Below are 17,030 nucleotides of genomic sequence, written 5' to 3' on the forward strand. Positions count from 1 at the left end.
GAAGGTAGGAGAAGCCGTGCTCGACTGAAGTTGTATCGAAGTCGTCGCCTTAACTCTACTTTCTTGCACACGTTTGAACAAGAAGGAGCTCTATATAGATCCCCACCCCCGCTTTCGTCCCTCTTCACATCCAGCACGACGGTCCGATCTCTCCTCGTAGTTGTGAGGATAGCTTCTCTTTCATCTCTCTAGCTTTGTCTATATCATCTCTCGACCTCTTGCCTTCTCGCACTTGCTTGTTCTTCATTATGATAAGTCCAAATCTTCACTGGCTAAATCAAGCGACTTTTTTACCCTTAATAGTTATTGCGAAAAGTAAGACAATTTCCGAGTTCGTATAGTTGATGACCTGACAACTTTTTGTTCGCATGCAGATGGCATCAGAGTCTTGCGTTGCCGCAACTGCTGCTGGTAATCTTTTAATGTTGAATTCCATTTCTCGTTTATTTTTGTTTGTCAATCGTATTGCTTTCTAAAAGTCAATTTTATGATAATAATAATAATAAAGAGAAGAAAAAAAAATTCTAGTATATTCATTATGCTCCCAACTCGATGTTGATGCAGCATCTTCAGGGATTGGTGTCAACTGGGGGATGAACGGCGACAACCTCCCGCCGGAAGGGGTGGTGGTAAGCCTCTGCCGATCAAGGCGCATCGACAAAGTTCGCCTCTTTCATCCGGAGGAAGCTGCCTTGCGAGCTCTTCGTGGTTCCGGGATCGCAGTCATCCTCGGCACCTTCAACCAAGACCTGCCTCGGCTGGCGAGCGACCCGCCGTTCGCCGCCCAGTGGGTTAACACCAACGTGAAACCCCACGCGGACAAAGACGTGCGATTCCGATGCATATGCGCCGGGAACGAGATCATACCCGGCGGCTTGGCCGAGTACGTCCTCCCGGCGATGCGCAACCTCGACCGCGCCCTGCGGGCTGCTGCCCTGGCCATCCCCGTCACGACGGCCGTGCACATGGCGACGCTCGGAGTCTCGTACCCGCCGTCACAAGGCGCGTTCTCCGATGCGGCGCGGCCAGTGATGGCATCGGTCGTGGGGTTCTTGGCGGCCAATAACTACCCCCTGCTCGTCAACGTCTACCCCTACTTCGCATACGCTGATAACCCCAGGGACATCCGCTTGGACTACGCGCTCGGCACGTCCGACGTTGCGGTGGTGCAGGACGGCTCTCTCGGCTATGCCAACCTCTTGGATGCCATGGTCGACGCCATGTACTCGGCGCTGGAGAAGGTGGGCGGGCGTGGCCTGCAGGAGGTGATAATCTCCGAGACGGGCTGGCCTTCCGATGGCGGTTTCGCTGCAACGAGGGAGAACGCGAGGACTTACAACAACAAGGTGGTGGGGAGGGTGAGGGCCAACAGAGGCACACCCAAGAGGCCATCATCCCCTCTGGAGACGTACATCTTCGCCTTGTTCAATGAGAACAAAAAGCCGGCCGGGGTGGAGCAAAACTTCGGCTTGTTCTACCCTGATGCCACCGAAGTCTACCACGTGGACTTCTAGATTATCTCCCCGAGTGTAGTCTGCACCTGTGATATGATGGGGGAGATGTGTGTTTTCCACATTTAAAGAAATAAACGACTACACCCACTTTTCTTACCCAATAGTAGATCGGACTAGGCCGAAAGGCCCTACGGGTCCCATCCCCAGCCCATTTTGGTGGGCTGAGCTGAAAGAATTATGGGTCCCATTTCTAGGCTACTGTGAGTGGCTTCATGTGACATGCGGGAATCATTTAGTGCCTCCGCAGGCTCCCACCGCACGCCGCAGACTGCCCTCCTGAGAAGGAAACCGACGCGGAGATGGAGGAGAAGCCGACGGAGATCAGCAACTCGAAGATGTTCGGAGGGTACAATCGTCGGTACCGCCACTTCAGCCCCACGCTGGGATGTTCCATGACCTTCACCGTCTACTTCCCCCCGCCGTCCTCCCCTTCCCAGAAGTTCCCTGTACGCGCCGCCCTTCCCCCCTTCGTGGAGTCTCAGTTATCGTGCATTTCTTGATATTACCTGGGTTTCTTGTCCATGGCTTCGATTTACCGTTGTCAAAACATGAAAAGGAAAATACTTCTGGATCCCAATTCCTCGAATTGGATGGATCTTGCGTCTTCAGATGACTGGATCACCAGCCTTCCAAGGTCTGGCGTGAAAGTGGTTTCTTTTGTGACCCAAATAACAACTCTGGATGTATTCTCGCATGTCGATGGGACCTGGAATGGGAACATTCCGATCGATGCCCCATTCCGGTTTCGAACCTTGGACAATAGCTGGATCTGAACTTTGATGATCGATTTTTCGTGCCACTTATTTACAGATGTACGATCTGCGTTATGACTTTGCTTCGTCTTGCTTATTGTAGCAATTTTTCTTTTTTTGCTGAATTTGTAACCCCAAAATTTTTCCTCTTGCTTCTGCGTGAAGTATAATGTCTTAATTTACTTATCCACCATGTGTACTTAGAACTAATAGATAAAAAATTCTGCTGAATTGCCTGCTATAAAATGGTTTCATCAGTGAGTCCCATATATTGTTTTTGTGTCTCACATGAAGATGTTTATTCTGTTCAAGCTACTTTGTCATTCATGATGCTTGCTATCTGAATATTGTTATAAAAAATATTTTCAATAAATATTATGCCACTTTTTATTCTTCTGTTGGTTTCATGATGATGTAAATACTGGACATTTTGCCTTCATGGCTGTTCTGTTAGTCGATCTGCTGAAAACATTATTTCCGCTGCATCCTCTGCTGCTTAGATACTGGTATCCGCCCTTTTTTCAGATCCTTTACTGGCTCTCTGGCCTGTCATGTACGGATGAGAATTTTATTATGAAGTCTGGAGCACAGCGGGCAGCTTCGGGTGAGGGCATTGCTTTAGTTGCTCCCGATACATCTCCAAGTAAGTTACCAGTTAGAGTGGAACGATACCTGGTATTCTTTTCAATAGATTTTTGTGTATCTGCCTATTTCTTATTATAATTTAGCTATCTATTTGTCATATTGAAATTTTACTTTCTAGATCTTCATGTCTGGTATTTATATGGCATTGAGTCAGAAAGTTTCATGACCTTTACAGAGGACTTATGAGATATACTTGTTCAGGAAGCGTTCACCAGATTTTTTTGTTCTAATTGATGTCCTACACTCTGATATCATAGTTTGATTGTGATTTTGTTGGTATAGTAGCTGATTCATTACTATTTATATGGTTGCTTTAAAACTCACAATCTTAGATGGCTAAGTTGTCAAAAATACTATTTACCTTGTTGACTGAAGATTAATATTATGTTCACGCATTTAACTTCCATGTATATACAAAAAGTGACTGGTAAATGAGAAAGTTCTGGAGGTGCATTGAGGTAAAGAAAGAGGCAAAAGGAAAAAGAAGATAAATGAGAAATAACTGAATGTAGGACTTCGGGTTATAAAAGTTTCACTTACATATTAGAATTTCTCTGTAGCCATTTAATAAATTGCAATTCTTTGGGAACATCCTGATCCCTCCAAAAGTATTTGTCAGGTTCTTTCTTGGTCCTTTTCTATTGCTCAACAAAATCATTTTAAAAAAAATCTCTTTCATGCATATTTTCTCCTCAACTTTTTGTAGTACAAAATTCTCTTTTATAATTATGCAAATTGAATGATGGTTACAAATTTGGCAAACCATTATCATATTATCTTTTGGAAATGAGTTTTATTGCTCATTTCCAGAACAAGTGGAACAACCTTGCAAATACTAACCTCCCTAATCATCAAAAACTTTTTTATTCAGGAACGCTTACCTTTTCTTTTTTTTCCATTGGCACCATTCTTTGTTGTTGTTAATCAAGTATTGATGCTGTCATTTTTCCACTGCTACCACAAGTGGGCTGTTTAAGTTCACAGTAAGCTCTCCTAGCGTCATGCAGTTTAAACTTATATTTCTTTATGTTCGATGCAGGGGGACTGAACATAGAAGGAGAAGCAGATAGCTGGGATTTTGGTGTAGGTAGGAGTATAAACCTCATTGATATTTTGATATTTGATACAATCTAGTTTAGCACAATGAGCAAATGGTTGATTTATTTCCTTCACACTTAATTTGAGAAGAACATTTGGAATAGGATAGTTGTTCTTCAATTTTTTTCGTAAAATTTTTTTGTTTGAACTTATTTTATTTTGTTATGAACTGCAACTGAGATAGATGTCTAATTTGATCTACCTTTTGGAGAAAATGACACTGCCATGAAACCTGTTCCACTACCTGAAGAAAAATTGAAGTGACAAGGATACTAATAAGTGATGTAAACTTCTCCAGTGTATTATCTGACTTTGATTTTCGACTTTTGAGCAGATTTTGAACATATTCCTGGTTAATCTTGGAATTACTTTTCTGATTTTTTCCTTGTTGAATCTATGAGCTTGCAGATGTTTCCTGCAATAGTGTACCTACATCAATGTGTGACCTTTTAATATGCCTGATGATCATATTCAAGTTAAAGTCATTTTAGAAAAAATGATTTTATTATAAATTTTCAGTATCATTAAAATAAAATAGTTTTGTGTGTAACAAATGGCATACTAATGTTGTCATATATTCTGTAAATCAGCAAATATTAGGTCCTCTTAATGTATAGATTGGAAATGTTGTCTCAATCTTAATGTATATGAACGAGCTGACTAATACATTTCTTAGTGTACAACTTTATGTTACTCTATTGTTTAGAAAAACAATTAGCTATAATTCATATTTCATGTAATCCAAGGTGTAGATGCTATGCAAATCATAAACAGTATAGTGGAATAATGTGATGAATCTCTCTCTCTCTCTCTCTCTCTCTCTCTCTCTCTCTCTCTCTCTCTCTCTCTCTCTCTCTCTCTCTCTCTCTCTCTCTATAGATATGGACCTTGGCTTCGACATAAAAATATCTAGGTAATATGCAAATATGGATTTGTGTGATCCAATATGCAGTTTGAATTTGGTGCATGTGGAGATCAGTTTAGCCGTGCAGGTCCAAATTCTTGATTCTCGCAGGAATCCCGCGCAATTTCGAAACTAGGATTTTTAAATTTCTTGCTTGATCATTTTTTAGTAAACTGTGTATAAATCTGCACATGCCTATTGCTTAGGTTTGGCTATTTTGGAGTGGTTCTCTCAACGATCATATAAAATGGAAGCATTATGAACAAATAAAAATAAGAAAATTTACAAGTTTTGAAATAGGAACTTCTCAATGTGTTAAGATGTTAATTTACTGTTAAAATACATCTCCATATATGAATTGTTGGTTTCAGGCAGAAAACATGAAAGTTCATATGTTAAGATATCTATTTAACTCCTTGGGGGCAATATTTCCTTGAATTTTTATACATTTCAACCTCAGTGGGTACCAGTTGAAACTTCAAATCCTGACATAAACTTTGGAACTTACTGCAATCATATGTTTGATAAATAAGGAAAATTTATGCTTCCTTGGTATACTGGAACACTGAACTTTCAGTAAGACACGGGTTGATATTGAGAAATGCTTAGTATTTGCTCAATTTCTCACCGAGTAACAATTACTACACAAACATTCTGAAACAAGTATATTTATCGATTTTTGTGTGCCTTATATTTCATTCCATTGTTAGGTGCTGGATTTTATCTAAATGCTAAGGAAGAGAAGTGGAAAAATTGGCGTATGTATGACTATGTCGTTAAGGAGCTACCAAAAGTCCTCAGTGAAAATTTTGAACAACTTGATACATCAAGGGCATCAATTTCTGGGCATTCAATGGGTGGCCATGGTGCGCTGACCATTTACTTGAAAAACCTTGAAAAATATAAGGTATTCTGTGGACTTGATACTCAACTCAAGAATAAGTAGAATACTTGATTTGATTTTTCAACATTCATCATTCTCATTATTTGATACTTTGTTCAGGCAGTTTCTGCTTTTGCACCTATCACCAATCCCACAAACTGCCCATGGGGCCAGAAGGCCTTTTCAAACTATTTGGGCAGCGATAAATCTGACTGGCAGGTGAGATCCCTGCAATAGACCCCTCGGTTGATTTTATAACTTTGAGAATGTTAACAGTGTATTCCTTCTTTTTCTGATTTCGGGTTTTAAGCGCCTTTCTAATTCCTCTCAGGAATATGATGCCACCTTGTTAATTGAAAAGTGCAGCAAAATTTCGACTCCTATATTAATTGACCAGGTATTTATAGTATTTTGATTGTTTTTGAGTGTTTGCTATCTGTACCAATTGTTGCTTTTCTTTTTCTATTGAGTTGTACAGGTATTCATGATTAATATGTTTACAGTAAATATGTGTTCAGATCGTTAATGTAATTAGAACATGTAATTGCCAGTAATCAACTGCTGTCAACTCTTGGAACATGATTCTATCTAGAAGATAGTGATCTCAAACCTTGATAACAAATTCTCGGAAGCTTATAGACTATGCCATCGGTCATATTGTATGTCTTAGACCAATGACCGAAAACTATGCTTTGCTGGACAGGGAGAGGATGACAAGTTCCTTCACGATCAGCTGTTGCCCCACAACTTCGAGGATGCCTGCAAGGGTGCAAATGCCCCGCTGGTGCTTCGGATGCAACCTGGCTATGACCATTCCTACTACTTCATTTCGACCTTCATCGACGATCACATCCACCACCATGCCAAAGCTCTTAAATGTGCTTGAGTCCGTGGTCGCAAAATAGACTTCATGCCATGGGATCTCAGGATGCGGCAGATGTGTAGAATTCACTTGTAGAAGTACTCTTACAACTATTTCAATGCTCTTGTTCCAACTGTGAACCAGATATTTGACTGCCTTCTGGTCACAACTCAGTAAGTCTGACCTTCTTCTATTTCCATATCATCCGCATATTAATCTCTCTCGGCCTCGTCTTCCTTCTAAATCTTAAACATCAACGAAGTCGAGAACTGGTTGATGTTTACTTGATCAGGGAGCGAAGGGAACATTAAGGTAAGCCCATTCATTTTCTTTGGACATGTCTGCCATAGTCTCATATCACTTTGTCATCAGAACTTGTTCCCAAGTTCTAAAAAACCAACTTGATTCTTGCTCTTTGGACATGTCTTCTATACCAACACCATCTGTATTCTCAGTCAATCAAGGTTTTGGCATCTTAGCTGAGGTCTCATTTGCTCCTCAGTGGAATGAGAGATCATGCTAAGTCTGTAGGGTGGCATTAGCTACATGATTACTTCGAAGGGATGCCATGAGAGAAGGATGCCTCAGCCTCAGCCTCAGCCTCAGCACTAAGAGAGTGAAACACTGTGCCATGTGAAACTCCATTTGCCTGATGATGATGCCGGAGGAAGCTTTCCCATTGGCGTCCAGGGGTTTGTGGTCGTGAACCGGACCGGTCTTCTCCTCTGTTGATGACGTCGAACCCGGTCAATTAAATCCCGCTACTCAGCCCGAACCAAACCCGGCTCAAACTTAAGGCGTTAATTTAACCAAATCGGACCCCCATCGCTCCGCCCTTTCTCCCCGTCCTTCACTACTTCCGCCCTTTCCTCTCGTCTCTGCCGCTTCTTAATTCACGGAGGAACGCCTAGGGTTCCGCCCCGACATCGCTCCCCTCGCCACCCCGCCATGGAGCCGCGGCTGCAGCACCCCAAGAACGGCCTCTTCTTCTCTGATCTCTTCGACTTTGGTGTAATTATCTTCCCCCTTCTTGGTTCAAATTCGGGTACCAATGATGACGTGTATATGATTAGAATTTTTTAAAGAAGCAGTTAAATCTATGTTGAACCATTTGCAATTAACCGCCAAGGTTCGCGTTGAATTGAGTCGGGTAGGATGTCGCCGTGCATTTAATTGCGATAGATACGGCGTCGGGCTGCGGCTCGTGCCTCGCACTTCTGCAGCTTCCTTGCCGCTTCGGAAGCCTTTCACACATGCGGAGCTGACTTCCTGAATCCGCCCAAATCAAGTTGATGTCACGCACGCAGCTCAATAGGGAACGATTTCTTGCTTCCTGAGGAGCCCTACCGCACCGCATTCGCCGTCTTGTGTTGGGTTCGGCCGGCCTGCCAAGGAAGCTTCTGAGGAGGAGGAACAGAGAGGATCCATGGCGACGGCGCTCTTGCCTTCATCCCCCTTCTCCGACCGTCTCCGGAGATCCTTCCCTGGTATGCTTCATCTGAACTCCACGAACCCTGTTGCTGTTTCACGTTAATCCACTGTAGCAGTGCCAACAGGATCCTATCGTGACTGTCTAAGTTCCATTAACCTCATCTCTACCGAGAAAAACCTTTGTTCAAGATTGAATGATGATGATTGGCTTGCCATCTAAAGCATACCCAGGGGTGGGTTTTGACCCAAAACGACGAGTGATTGCTTGATCTCACATGAAGAGGTATGGTTCTTATGGCAAACGACGGCCCGAGGTTTTTATACTGCTGCAAGGGGGTCGATCGTACACGGGTTGGCGTCCATGGTTGGCGTGATGGACGCACCAAACAGTGCCTCGATTCAGATTCTGTCTTGGCGTGTGGGGATGGTGCCGTCCCGGTAAATACCTGTGACGTGTCCGGGGGGCAAAATATATCTTATCACTTCTTCCTCCCTCCGTCAAGGCGCGCCGTGGGGTCCTCAAAGGGCCGGGAAGCGTGTCTGGGTCAGAATGTTACGATTGTGTTGCGAGTGGGACCGAGGTCGGCTCGTTGTGGGGCGGTCTAGAGGGGCAGTGCCCCGCGCCTTGAGAAGGGTCGAGACTGCTGATCGAGCGATCAGGCCGAACGAGGAGAGGTCGTCGTGCCGTAGGTCGTGTAATTGGTTTGGCGCGACTCGGAGTTACGGACGACGAGTTGCAAGTCGGAGACCGAGCTGGAGCGGCTCGGGCAAGGGGCTAGCAAAGATGTGACTCGGGCGTCGGATGTGGCCGAGATGTGAGTCATGAATAAATCTGAAGCGACACGGGTAAGGAATTGACCGGCGAGTTATTAGTCGGTAATTGATCTGGAGTGACTTGGGCGAGGATTGGGTCGGCGAGTCGCCAGTCGAGAATCGATCTGGAGTGACTCGGGTGAGGACTGGGATATGCATGTGATGCACATGGAGTGGAATCATTTGTAAAGCAAGAAATGACTACGAGCAATTCATATCTTATCAATGTTACTGTGTGATGCAAATAGTTGTGGATTTTTGGCCCACAAATCATCTCTAGTGTCGACCAAAAGAAAAATAACTCATATCTTTACGTCACGTAGAGATGCATGCATGCATGCATTTGAAATTTGGCTTTCAGATGCATGCATTCAATTCTAACACTCATTTGACTTTCACTTTCAGATGCATGCATTCAATTCTAACACTCAAAAGAAGAGACTATGATTAATCATACCAATTGTAAACCAAAAAAAAGGAAATACTCTGATTATTGCGAAGAATTTGCATTTATTCGAAATTATTTTAAGAGGAGATGTTAGTGTATTGTTGGAATAAGCTAACACTAATAATCTTCATTAACGAATCAAAAGGGAAGCTTTCCGTAAGTACGTACTACTACTCAACCATGCATGCATGCATAAGGTTGATTGACACCCTGCAATATACTAATCGTTTGACTTGAGAGAAAAAAGGGGAGGGATTAAATAACATGGTTTATGTCTCCTCTCAGATGGCCTCATCGACGCCAATGATCAAAGTAATAATGCATCTCAATATCATGTTCGATTTCTCCATTATTGACTGCACCAACACTCAAACATTATGAATCTTATCTATACCTCTCTCTTACAACTCATGCTTCATCGTATATACACAACTTAATTTGTCTCAGACCCAATTTCCCAGTCAAGATGAAAAGGAGTTGTCAGCAATGATGCTCGACTGCACATATTATTTTGTCATGAAACCATGGAAATGGATAGGAGAAACGTGCATGTAACAACATCTGAGAGGAGCACAAAATAATCACATCAAAGTGGAGGGAACGGGCGCCACCCAGCCCGTTGACCCATGAAACCAAGCTGGTTTTGGAGGCAATCATCGAAGAACTGAGTCGAACGAGGAGTAGGAGGAACTCGATGTTCCCATCAAATGTATGGAAGTGGAACGTCGGTGGTGTGGTTGTTGACTAGAACGAGAAAGAGGAGGAGAAGCTTAAAAGAGATATAGTTAAGAGCGTTTCTTTTAATTGTGCATTTAGCTAGATCTAAACAGAAGAGCGGATCAGCTCATGTCTACTGGGCCTGTCGATCTCGATCCGTAACCATCGAATGAAATGATCCGAACCGTTTAATTTGACTGGCAGAATTATGGGTCGAGTATACAGACAGACTCGCTAGCAAGTCGGGTCGGATCTAAACACAACTTTAAACGTTTTAGGGGGGCTGAGGCAGTGAATAGGGTTTCTGTGAAATATTTAGCTTGTTTGGGGATCTAAACACAACTTTTAACGATTAGTTGGTCTTCATACTTGTGTCATTATCCTAAATTAGGTTTTCTGTGAAATATTTAGCTTGTTTGGGGAAACAATCAAAGATCATCATACGAGGATGTTTCTCGTTTGAGAGATGCATTGCGTGTGCTTGAGTTGTCCGAGATGTCTAGGGTTTGATATGTTTTTGTGGTGTATGGTGACTTGTTAATTTGTTTCTTTTCATGTAGATATCTGTTTATAATTCGTTTGCATCCTCTTTTTTTTCAGATCTGAAAGTGAAATCACTTGGTCCTTGGATGTTTCTGCTTCTGTTTCTTGTCGTTCCGAACTTGGCTCAGTCCCAGATACTCTTCCAGGTAGAGATAAACAGATCCATTTCTTTCCTTCGTCCTTCATCGCGTTTACAGTAAGAGAAACGAATACGTTGCAGGGCTTCAACTGGGAGTCGTGGAGGCAGCAAGGCGGCTGGTATAACTTCTTGAAAGACAAAGTCTCTGATATAGCCAACGCTGGAGTCACCCATGTCTGGCTGCCTCCGCCCTCGCACTCTGTCGGCGTTCAAGGTCGTTCCGTGATTCGTATTTGCCGTCGTGATCACTCTCACATGTTGATCGAGTCGGCCTTGGTCTAAACTATTCTGTGACACTTCTCCTCTCAGGTTACATGCCGGGCCGGCTCTACGACTTGGGTGCTTCCAAGTATGGGAATCAGGATGAGTTGAAGACGCTGTTCGGTGCTTTCCACGACAAGGGAGTCAAATGCGTGGCCGACATCGTCATCAACCATCGTTGCGCAGACAAGCAAGACGGGAGAGGCATATGGTGCATCTTCGAAGGCGGAACCGATGATGCCCGCCTCGATTGGGGTCCACACATGATCTATAGGGACGACACACAGTACTCCGACGGCACCGGCAACCTCAACACCGGCGAGGGCTTCGCGACGGCTCCCGACATCGACCCTACAGATCATGTGTGGACCCCAATCGAGGCGGGCATCATCGGTTCCGCCTTCGAAGGTGCACCATATGCCTCTCCCGTCTTGCTTGTCTGCGCAACGATGGTTGATGACGATGTCGGCCACGCATTTGACTACCTTGTCGTGGAAAGCGTCGATCAGCGCCTTCAACTCATCCTGATTCCCATACTTGGAAAGCGTTGATCGGCGCTTTCCACGACAAGGGAGTCAAATGCGTGGCTGACATCGTCATCAACCATCATTGCGCAGACAAGCAAGACGGGAGAGGCATATGGTGCATCTTCGAAGGCGGAACCGATGATGCCCGCCTCGATTGGGGTCCACACATGATCTGTAGGGACGACACACGATACTCCGACGGCACCGGCAACCTCAACACCGACGAGGGCTTCGCGGCGGCTCCCGACATCGACCACCTCAACACGCAGGTCCAGCGTGAGCTCACGGACTGGCTGAACTGGCTCAAGACTGACATCGGCTTCGACGAGTGGAGGCTCGACTTTGCCAAGGGTTACTCCTCAAGCATCGCCAAGATCTACGTCGAACAGACGCAGCCAAACTTCGTGGAGGCTGAGATCTGGAGTTCATTAGCTTACGGAAACGATGGGAAGCCAGCATACGATCAGAACTGGCCTCTGATGCTGACCTCTACATGGCAATGATTGATGGGAAGATATTGACAAAGCTAGGCTCGAGATACGACGTGGGGAATCTCGTTCCTTCCAACTTCCACATCGTTGCCTCTGGCAATGACTACTGCATGTGGGAGAAGAGATGAAGACGATGATGATGAATCATGGAAGAGACTTTTCGCTTCTCTTTCGTTAACGTTTCTCATCTGTGTTGTAAGAAAAAAATATCGTTTCTCATCTTTGTAAATCTATTTTAGTGTGAAATCTTGGGTGTTGTTGTTAGCTTTAGAAAAAAGATGGTTTCATTTTGATATTAAATGGAATCATGTTTACCTTCAATCCATCTATTTCTTTGGAGCACCGTAGATAGTTTTTTTGGCTATGAAATGCTTATAGACTTGGTAGTAACATATGTGACATCAGAACCCTTTTTTTTCAACAATAACAATATGCTTACAGAGAAATTAAAATCATGAGCTATATTATAAAATTTTAGTAAAGAGTTATCGAAAATATGATAAGACTTAAAAGAAATATCTTTAAAAATCAATTTGATTTTATGCTCGAAAGATCAAACATAAAAACTATTTATTTATTAAAACAATTAATGAAAAAGTATAGAGAGAAAAAAAAAATTTGCATATGGGCTTTATCATGGTTCGCCTTACTAGTCTGTATCGATGTATCGATTAGTTATCAGTACAATACATATCGAGCCATACCAACTTGTATCGAGTGTACCAACACATGGTACATAGGGAAATGCCGATATATTGCCCGTATCGATCCCCTGTCAGACCGGTATGTACTACTCGTATGGAATGATATGCTACGGTATGATGAACATTGGGCTTTATTGACTTATAGAAAGCCTGTGATAGGGTTCTTAGAGATTTACTGTGGTAAGTTTTAGAAAAGAAAGGTATATTCACTAATTATATTGATATTATTAAAGATATGTATAATAATATAACTACTGGTATTAGAACTATAGAAAGTGTGTCTAGTGAATTTATTATTAATATAGGATTACATTAAGGATTCTCATTAAGTTCTTATCTTTTCATATTAATAATGGATAAACTTACTAGTCATTTACATAATAAACCTCTCCAGTAAATGTTATTTATTGATTATATTATCCTAGTTGATGAGAGCCTAAGTGAAAATTGATTATAAACTTGAACTACGAAGATATAGAGAGATCGATGAAGACATTATTCATTGAATAACAACATGATGGTTAAAATGACATTATTAATTGAATAGCTTGATGCGCTCAATTTGCTACTTAATTGTGCTACAGAGTGTCACTATTAAATTTGGGGCTTCATCAACAAATTTAGATTCGTTTAAAAAATTCAAGCTGTGTCGCAATATCATGATGTGTTCTTTCTTAAGGCAAAGAAAAGAAACAAATTTAGGGCTTCATGAACAAATTTAGGTGTTGATGTTCTTATTTAATGCGATTGTTTCTTTATTTGCAGTTTTTGTTCTTATCTAATGTGATTGTTTCCTCAAGTTTGCATTAGAGATGTGTGGACGTACGTGTGTAGGATGCCGACGCCAATGCAGCCATGATAAGGATCATAAGGTTAACATGCCTAGTCTTACCACTAAATATGGTCTTACCACCAAATATAGAGAGATTATTTCTGTGATCAGAATCTTGATCTCTCCTGTTACAAAGGTGCAACCTTGCTGTTGTTGTTGCAAAATCTGCCCTCTTATTAGAAATGTGTGATTTAGTTAAATTGAATCCTTGAATCTTGATGCCTTCACCAATTTGGGGCTTCATCAAGCAATCTTTGTGAGTATCTGCTAAATGAGGGATTTTATTTGTATGAATCATTGGATGTTTCATATTTTACAGTCCCAACTTTTGTTCCCAACTAGTTGGAGACATCTACATTGTTCATTAATTCTTTCTTGCTTATATTATGTGTATGGATGCCATTATATATCTTGTAAGGTGATGCTGGTAACAGAACATGCACCGATTGGTTTCGTTGTTTTCCCTTCTCAAGGGATGTTTATCCTGGCAGCTCTCTTCACTTTCAGCCTTCCAACAGTCAAAATAAAGATTAGCTTCTCCTTCCATGTTATTTAACATGCAAGTTCTTATATCTAAGCAACAAATTACAGTATTTTTTTTTTCCTGGAAATGAAGCCAAACCTTTACGGTTGATATAAAATGCTAAAAAAAAAAAGATTTTTATACCTAATTTTCCTGGAAATGAAGCCAAACCTTTACAGCATGATAAGAAGCACTTGTGTCGATCACCCACTCAATCTCACTACCGTTATAACAAACAATATCTTTTCTTGATCTTGACTTGCTCCTACCCATACGTGAACTGTTTCTGGACTTTGACATTCTTCTGTTCTCTGAGATAAGTACATGTGAATCATTCTGAGATGTTGTTGAACTCTTTCTTCTCAATTCCTTATTCAACAAACTGCTTGTTACTTGACTTATAGTAACAATACCATCTGGCGCAGAATTACTAAGGGAAACCACTAGTGTCTCCCAACTTTCTGGTAATGAACTGAGAAGTAACAATGCCTGCAACTCATCATCAAGAGACATTTTCATAGAAGATAACTGGTTAGTAATACTTTGTATTTCATTCAAATGCTCAGCAATAGAAGCACCCTCTCTATATTTTAGGTTCATAAGTTTCATGATCAAAAAAGTTTTGTTGCCCGCTGTTTTTCTTTCATAGAGATTTTTCAACTTTTTCCAAAGAGAATATGCAGAAATTTCAATAGAAACATGGTGAAAGACACTATCATCAAGCCATTGTCGAATAAACCCAGTTGTTTTTCGATCTAACCTCTTCCACTCATCATCTGTCATAGTTGTAGGTTTTGCACTATCCCTCTACAAAAGTCCATACAAATCTTTGCAATACAAGAGATCTTCCATTTTTGGTTTCCATATCATCCAATTATTTACATTCAAACTAATCATGCGAGAAATATTATTGGCCTCCATGTTCAAATACAAAAATTAAATCACTACAATCCCTTCAATTAGAAGGGTAAAAACCACGGGGCAAACTAGAGATAATCCACTATGAGAATAATGAATATACAGATCTCAATCTCTTGCTCTAAACCCTAGCAGCAATCACAAGAGATTAACTGGGATACAAGGATTACGTCACTGCTCACAATATCTAAAACCTCCTCAAGTAATCACAGCAAGAGTCTACTGTAGATTTGATCTAACCTGAGATGATGATTGAGAATAGTCTCTATGTGTTGTCCTTGTCTTCTTCCTTTTCTTTCTCTTGTTTTTCTTCCTTTTTCTTTTCTCTTTGCTGCTGCAAGGATGTCAAGTTGCTGCCCTTTTATAACATTTTTCTGCCTCTAAAACGTAGCCACCATACCCCCTAATGTTAATTAGGGTTAGATTAAGAGGGGGTGTGGGCTGTCCTAGCCCACTATTTGTGGGCTTCCTGCCCAACATTGGACACAAAGGCCATAAACTCATTGGATTTCTTCATCTTCGAACAATTGAGATCAGTTTATCTTTGCTCTCTATTTCTTATTTAAATCTATTTCTTATTTGGTCAGATTGATTTGAACATCAATTATACGATGTGCATTTTCGAATATATATATATATATATATATATATATATATATTTATACACGATCATGTGAACATGAACCAGATCAGATGGCTAAAAATGAATGTCAAGATTCATGATGGTCCCAGGTCGACGTGGCCGCGATGAGTTCAACTTAAATAAACGAGATGGTAGGGGAAGCGCACCGACCAACCCGTCTGTTCTCTCTCCGTTTCATCCTTCTCTTCCTCCTCTGTCCCCTTCGGCCGGAGCAGAGCGGAACGAGGACAAGAAGATGACGCCGGATATAGGTTTCTTGATCTTTATCTTGATCCTTTAGTTCTCTCATTTCTATTTAGAAGGATCGTTAGTATCATCCATGGTTTTATCGTTTCTCTTTCGCCGAGTTTTTGATTGCGAATGGTTATTTTCTAGCTCTATCACTTCTCTTTCGAAGGATCATTAAATCCATCTATGGTTCTATCGTTCCTCTTTTCCCGATTCTTTAATGACGAACGGTTGTTTTCTAGCTTTATCATTTCTCTTTCGAAGGATCGTTAGATCGATCTATGGTTCTATCGTTCCTCTTTTGCCGATTCTTTGATCGCGAACGATTGTTTTATGATGGAACCCTACTTCCACAAGATCCCGATAAGGTCCGGTAGTTTTCCCTTGTGATGCAGGGTTTCTTGACCTCTCTCCCTCTTGTCTATGCATGTTTCATTCGAGGGATCGTTATCTATGGATTGAGATCTTTGATGATCTATGGATCGATCGGTCCTCTTTTGGCGATCATACAGAAAGGATGATCTACGTTTCGATGAGATCTCGGAAACCTTTCGTTTTAGTCGACGTATACTTCTTTCCTGGAAAAACCGTGGATTAGTCGGCATATTGGTTATCTTTGATGGCTGAGGGATTATTCAGACCCTCTTCTGAAACAACCTTAGTTTATGAAGATTTTGGTAACCCTCACCGTTTAAGTCTATGGATCTTTCTTTAGTGGGCTCATTCGGAATTGAAACCAAGCTAAACAAATATTTATGAGATTTAGATGTTTGCATATATGTACTATATTGGTTGTTGGACAGAATTTTCTGAACAAAACTTCAATCTTTTCTAAGAATAAGATATGAGACAGAGGTATCTTTTGTCCTTTTTCACCTTCAGAAAAATTATTCTCTCACGTAGGTTCTCGATACTTAACGACCCCTCTCTTTCATATTCAATAATACTCAAAATATAAACTATGTTAAATCAATTATCTCAAGTTAAATTGACGATGGATCAAAAAAACAAGTATCACAGTGCCAGGAATTTTCTTCCGGACATTATTCCTTACATGCATACCATAAATTTATATCCTACACCCATTGCGTCTCGGATTTTGGATAGGCTAAAATAGAAGAGAACAAAAATAACTACTTGTGACACCCTTATTA

General features: G+C 41.5%; 3 protein-coding genes across 8 annotated transcripts; all 3 read left to right on the plus strand.

Moving 5' to 3' along the window:
* The first annotated feature begins 42 nt into the window (after nucleotides 1–42).
* On the plus strand, nucleotides 43–1,610 carry LOC135582451 (putative glucan endo-1,3-beta-glucosidase GVI). 5 transcript variants are annotated; one of them, XM_065108238.1, is made up of 3 exons: nucleotides 43–162; nucleotides 375–411; nucleotides 565–1,610. In XM_065108238.1, the coding sequence occupies exons 2-3, from the start codon at nucleotides 375–377 to the stop codon at nucleotides 1,512–1,514; spliced, it is 987 nt and encodes a 328-aa protein (XP_064964310.1). In that variant the 5' UTR covers nucleotides 43–162; the 3' UTR covers nucleotides 1,515–1,610. The 5 variants fall into 5 exon arrangements, with proteins under 5 accessions (XP_064964310.1, XP_064964311.1, XP_064964312.1 ...); XM_065108239.1 differs by having other exon boundaries at nucleotides 109–165; nucleotides 373–411; XM_065108240.1 differs by having other exon boundaries at nucleotides 125–162; nucleotides 574–1,610.
* Nucleotides 1,596–6,878, plus strand: LOC103984236 (S-formylglutathione hydrolase). Its single transcript, XM_065108241.1, has 7 exons — nucleotides 1,596–1,960; nucleotides 2,792–2,909; nucleotides 3,951–3,998; nucleotides 5,624–5,820; nucleotides 5,917–6,015; nucleotides 6,128–6,193; nucleotides 6,500–6,878. The coding sequence occupies exons 1-7, from the start codon at nucleotides 1,814–1,816 to the stop codon at nucleotides 6,680–6,682; spliced, it is 858 nt and encodes a 285-aa protein (XP_064964313.1). The 5' UTR covers nucleotides 1,596–1,813; the 3' UTR covers nucleotides 6,683–6,878.
* Nucleotides 6,879–7,034: 156 nt separating this feature from the next.
* LOC135612222 (alpha-amylase isozyme 3D-like) lies at nucleotides 7,035–12,292 on the plus strand. Of its 2 annotated transcripts, XM_065108243.1 has the most exons (5): nucleotides 7,035–7,669; nucleotides 7,750–8,145; nucleotides 10,668–10,756; nucleotides 10,831–10,963; nucleotides 11,059–12,292. In XM_065108243.1, the coding sequence occupies exons 2-5, from the start codon at nucleotides 8,085–8,087 to the stop codon at nucleotides 11,559–11,561; spliced, it is 786 nt and encodes a 261-aa protein (XP_064964315.1). In that variant the 5' UTR covers nucleotides 7,035–7,669; nucleotides 7,750–8,084; the 3' UTR covers nucleotides 11,562–12,292. The 2 variants fall into 2 exon arrangements, with proteins under 2 accessions (XP_064964315.1, XP_064964316.1); XM_065108244.1 differs by lacking the exon at nucleotides 7,750–8,145.
* The last annotated feature ends 4,738 nt before the right edge of the window (nucleotides 12,293–17,030 follow it).

Source organism: Musa acuminata, chromosome BXJ2-5 (genome assembly GCF_036884655.1).
Source record: "Musa acuminata AAA Group cultivar baxijiao chromosome BXJ2-5, Cavendish_Baxijiao_AAA, whole genome shotgun sequence".
In the NCBI taxonomy this organism is placed as follows: domain Eukaryota; kingdom Viridiplantae; phylum Streptophyta; class Magnoliopsida; order Zingiberales; family Musaceae; genus Musa; species Musa acuminata.

What these genes read in the sequence shown, in the direction of transcription:
- LOC103984236 (XM_065108241.1), top strand. Translation starts at nt 1,814, where the DNA reads ATGGAGGAGAAGCCGACGGAGATCAGCAACTCGAAGATGTTCGGAGGG. An exon ending in TGCTCCCGATACATCTCCAA is followed by an intron (nt 2,910 to 3,950) that starts GTAAGTTACCAG and finishes TGTTCGATGCAG; the next exon opens with GGGGACTGAACATAGAAGGA. An exon ending in CTCCTATATTAATTGACCAG is followed by an intron (nt 6,194 to 6,499) that starts GTATTTATAGTA and finishes TTTGCTGGACAG; the next exon opens with GGAGAGGATGACAAGTTCCT.
- LOC135582451 (XM_065108236.1), top strand. Translation starts at nt 369, where the DNA reads ATGCAGATGGCATCAGAGTCTTGCGTTGCCGCAACTGCTGCTG. An exon ending in CGTTGCCGCAACTGCTGCTG is followed by an intron (nt 412 to 564) that starts GTAATCTTTTAA and finishes ATGTTGATGCAG; the next exon opens with CATCTTCAGGGATTGGTGTC.
- LOC135612222 (XM_065108243.1), top strand. Translation starts at nt 8,085, where the DNA reads ATGGCGACGGCGCTCTTGCCTTCATCCCCCTTCTCCGACCGTCTCCGG. An exon ending in TCTCCGGAGATCCTTCCCTG is followed by an intron (nt 8,146 to 10,667) that starts GTATGCTTCATC and finishes CTTTTTTTTCAG; the next exon opens with ATCTGAAAGTGAAATCACTT. An exon ending in AGTCCCAGATACTCTTCCAG is followed by an intron (nt 10,757 to 10,830) that starts GTAGAGATAAAC and finishes AATACGTTGCAG; the next exon opens with GGCTTCAACTGGGAGTCGTG.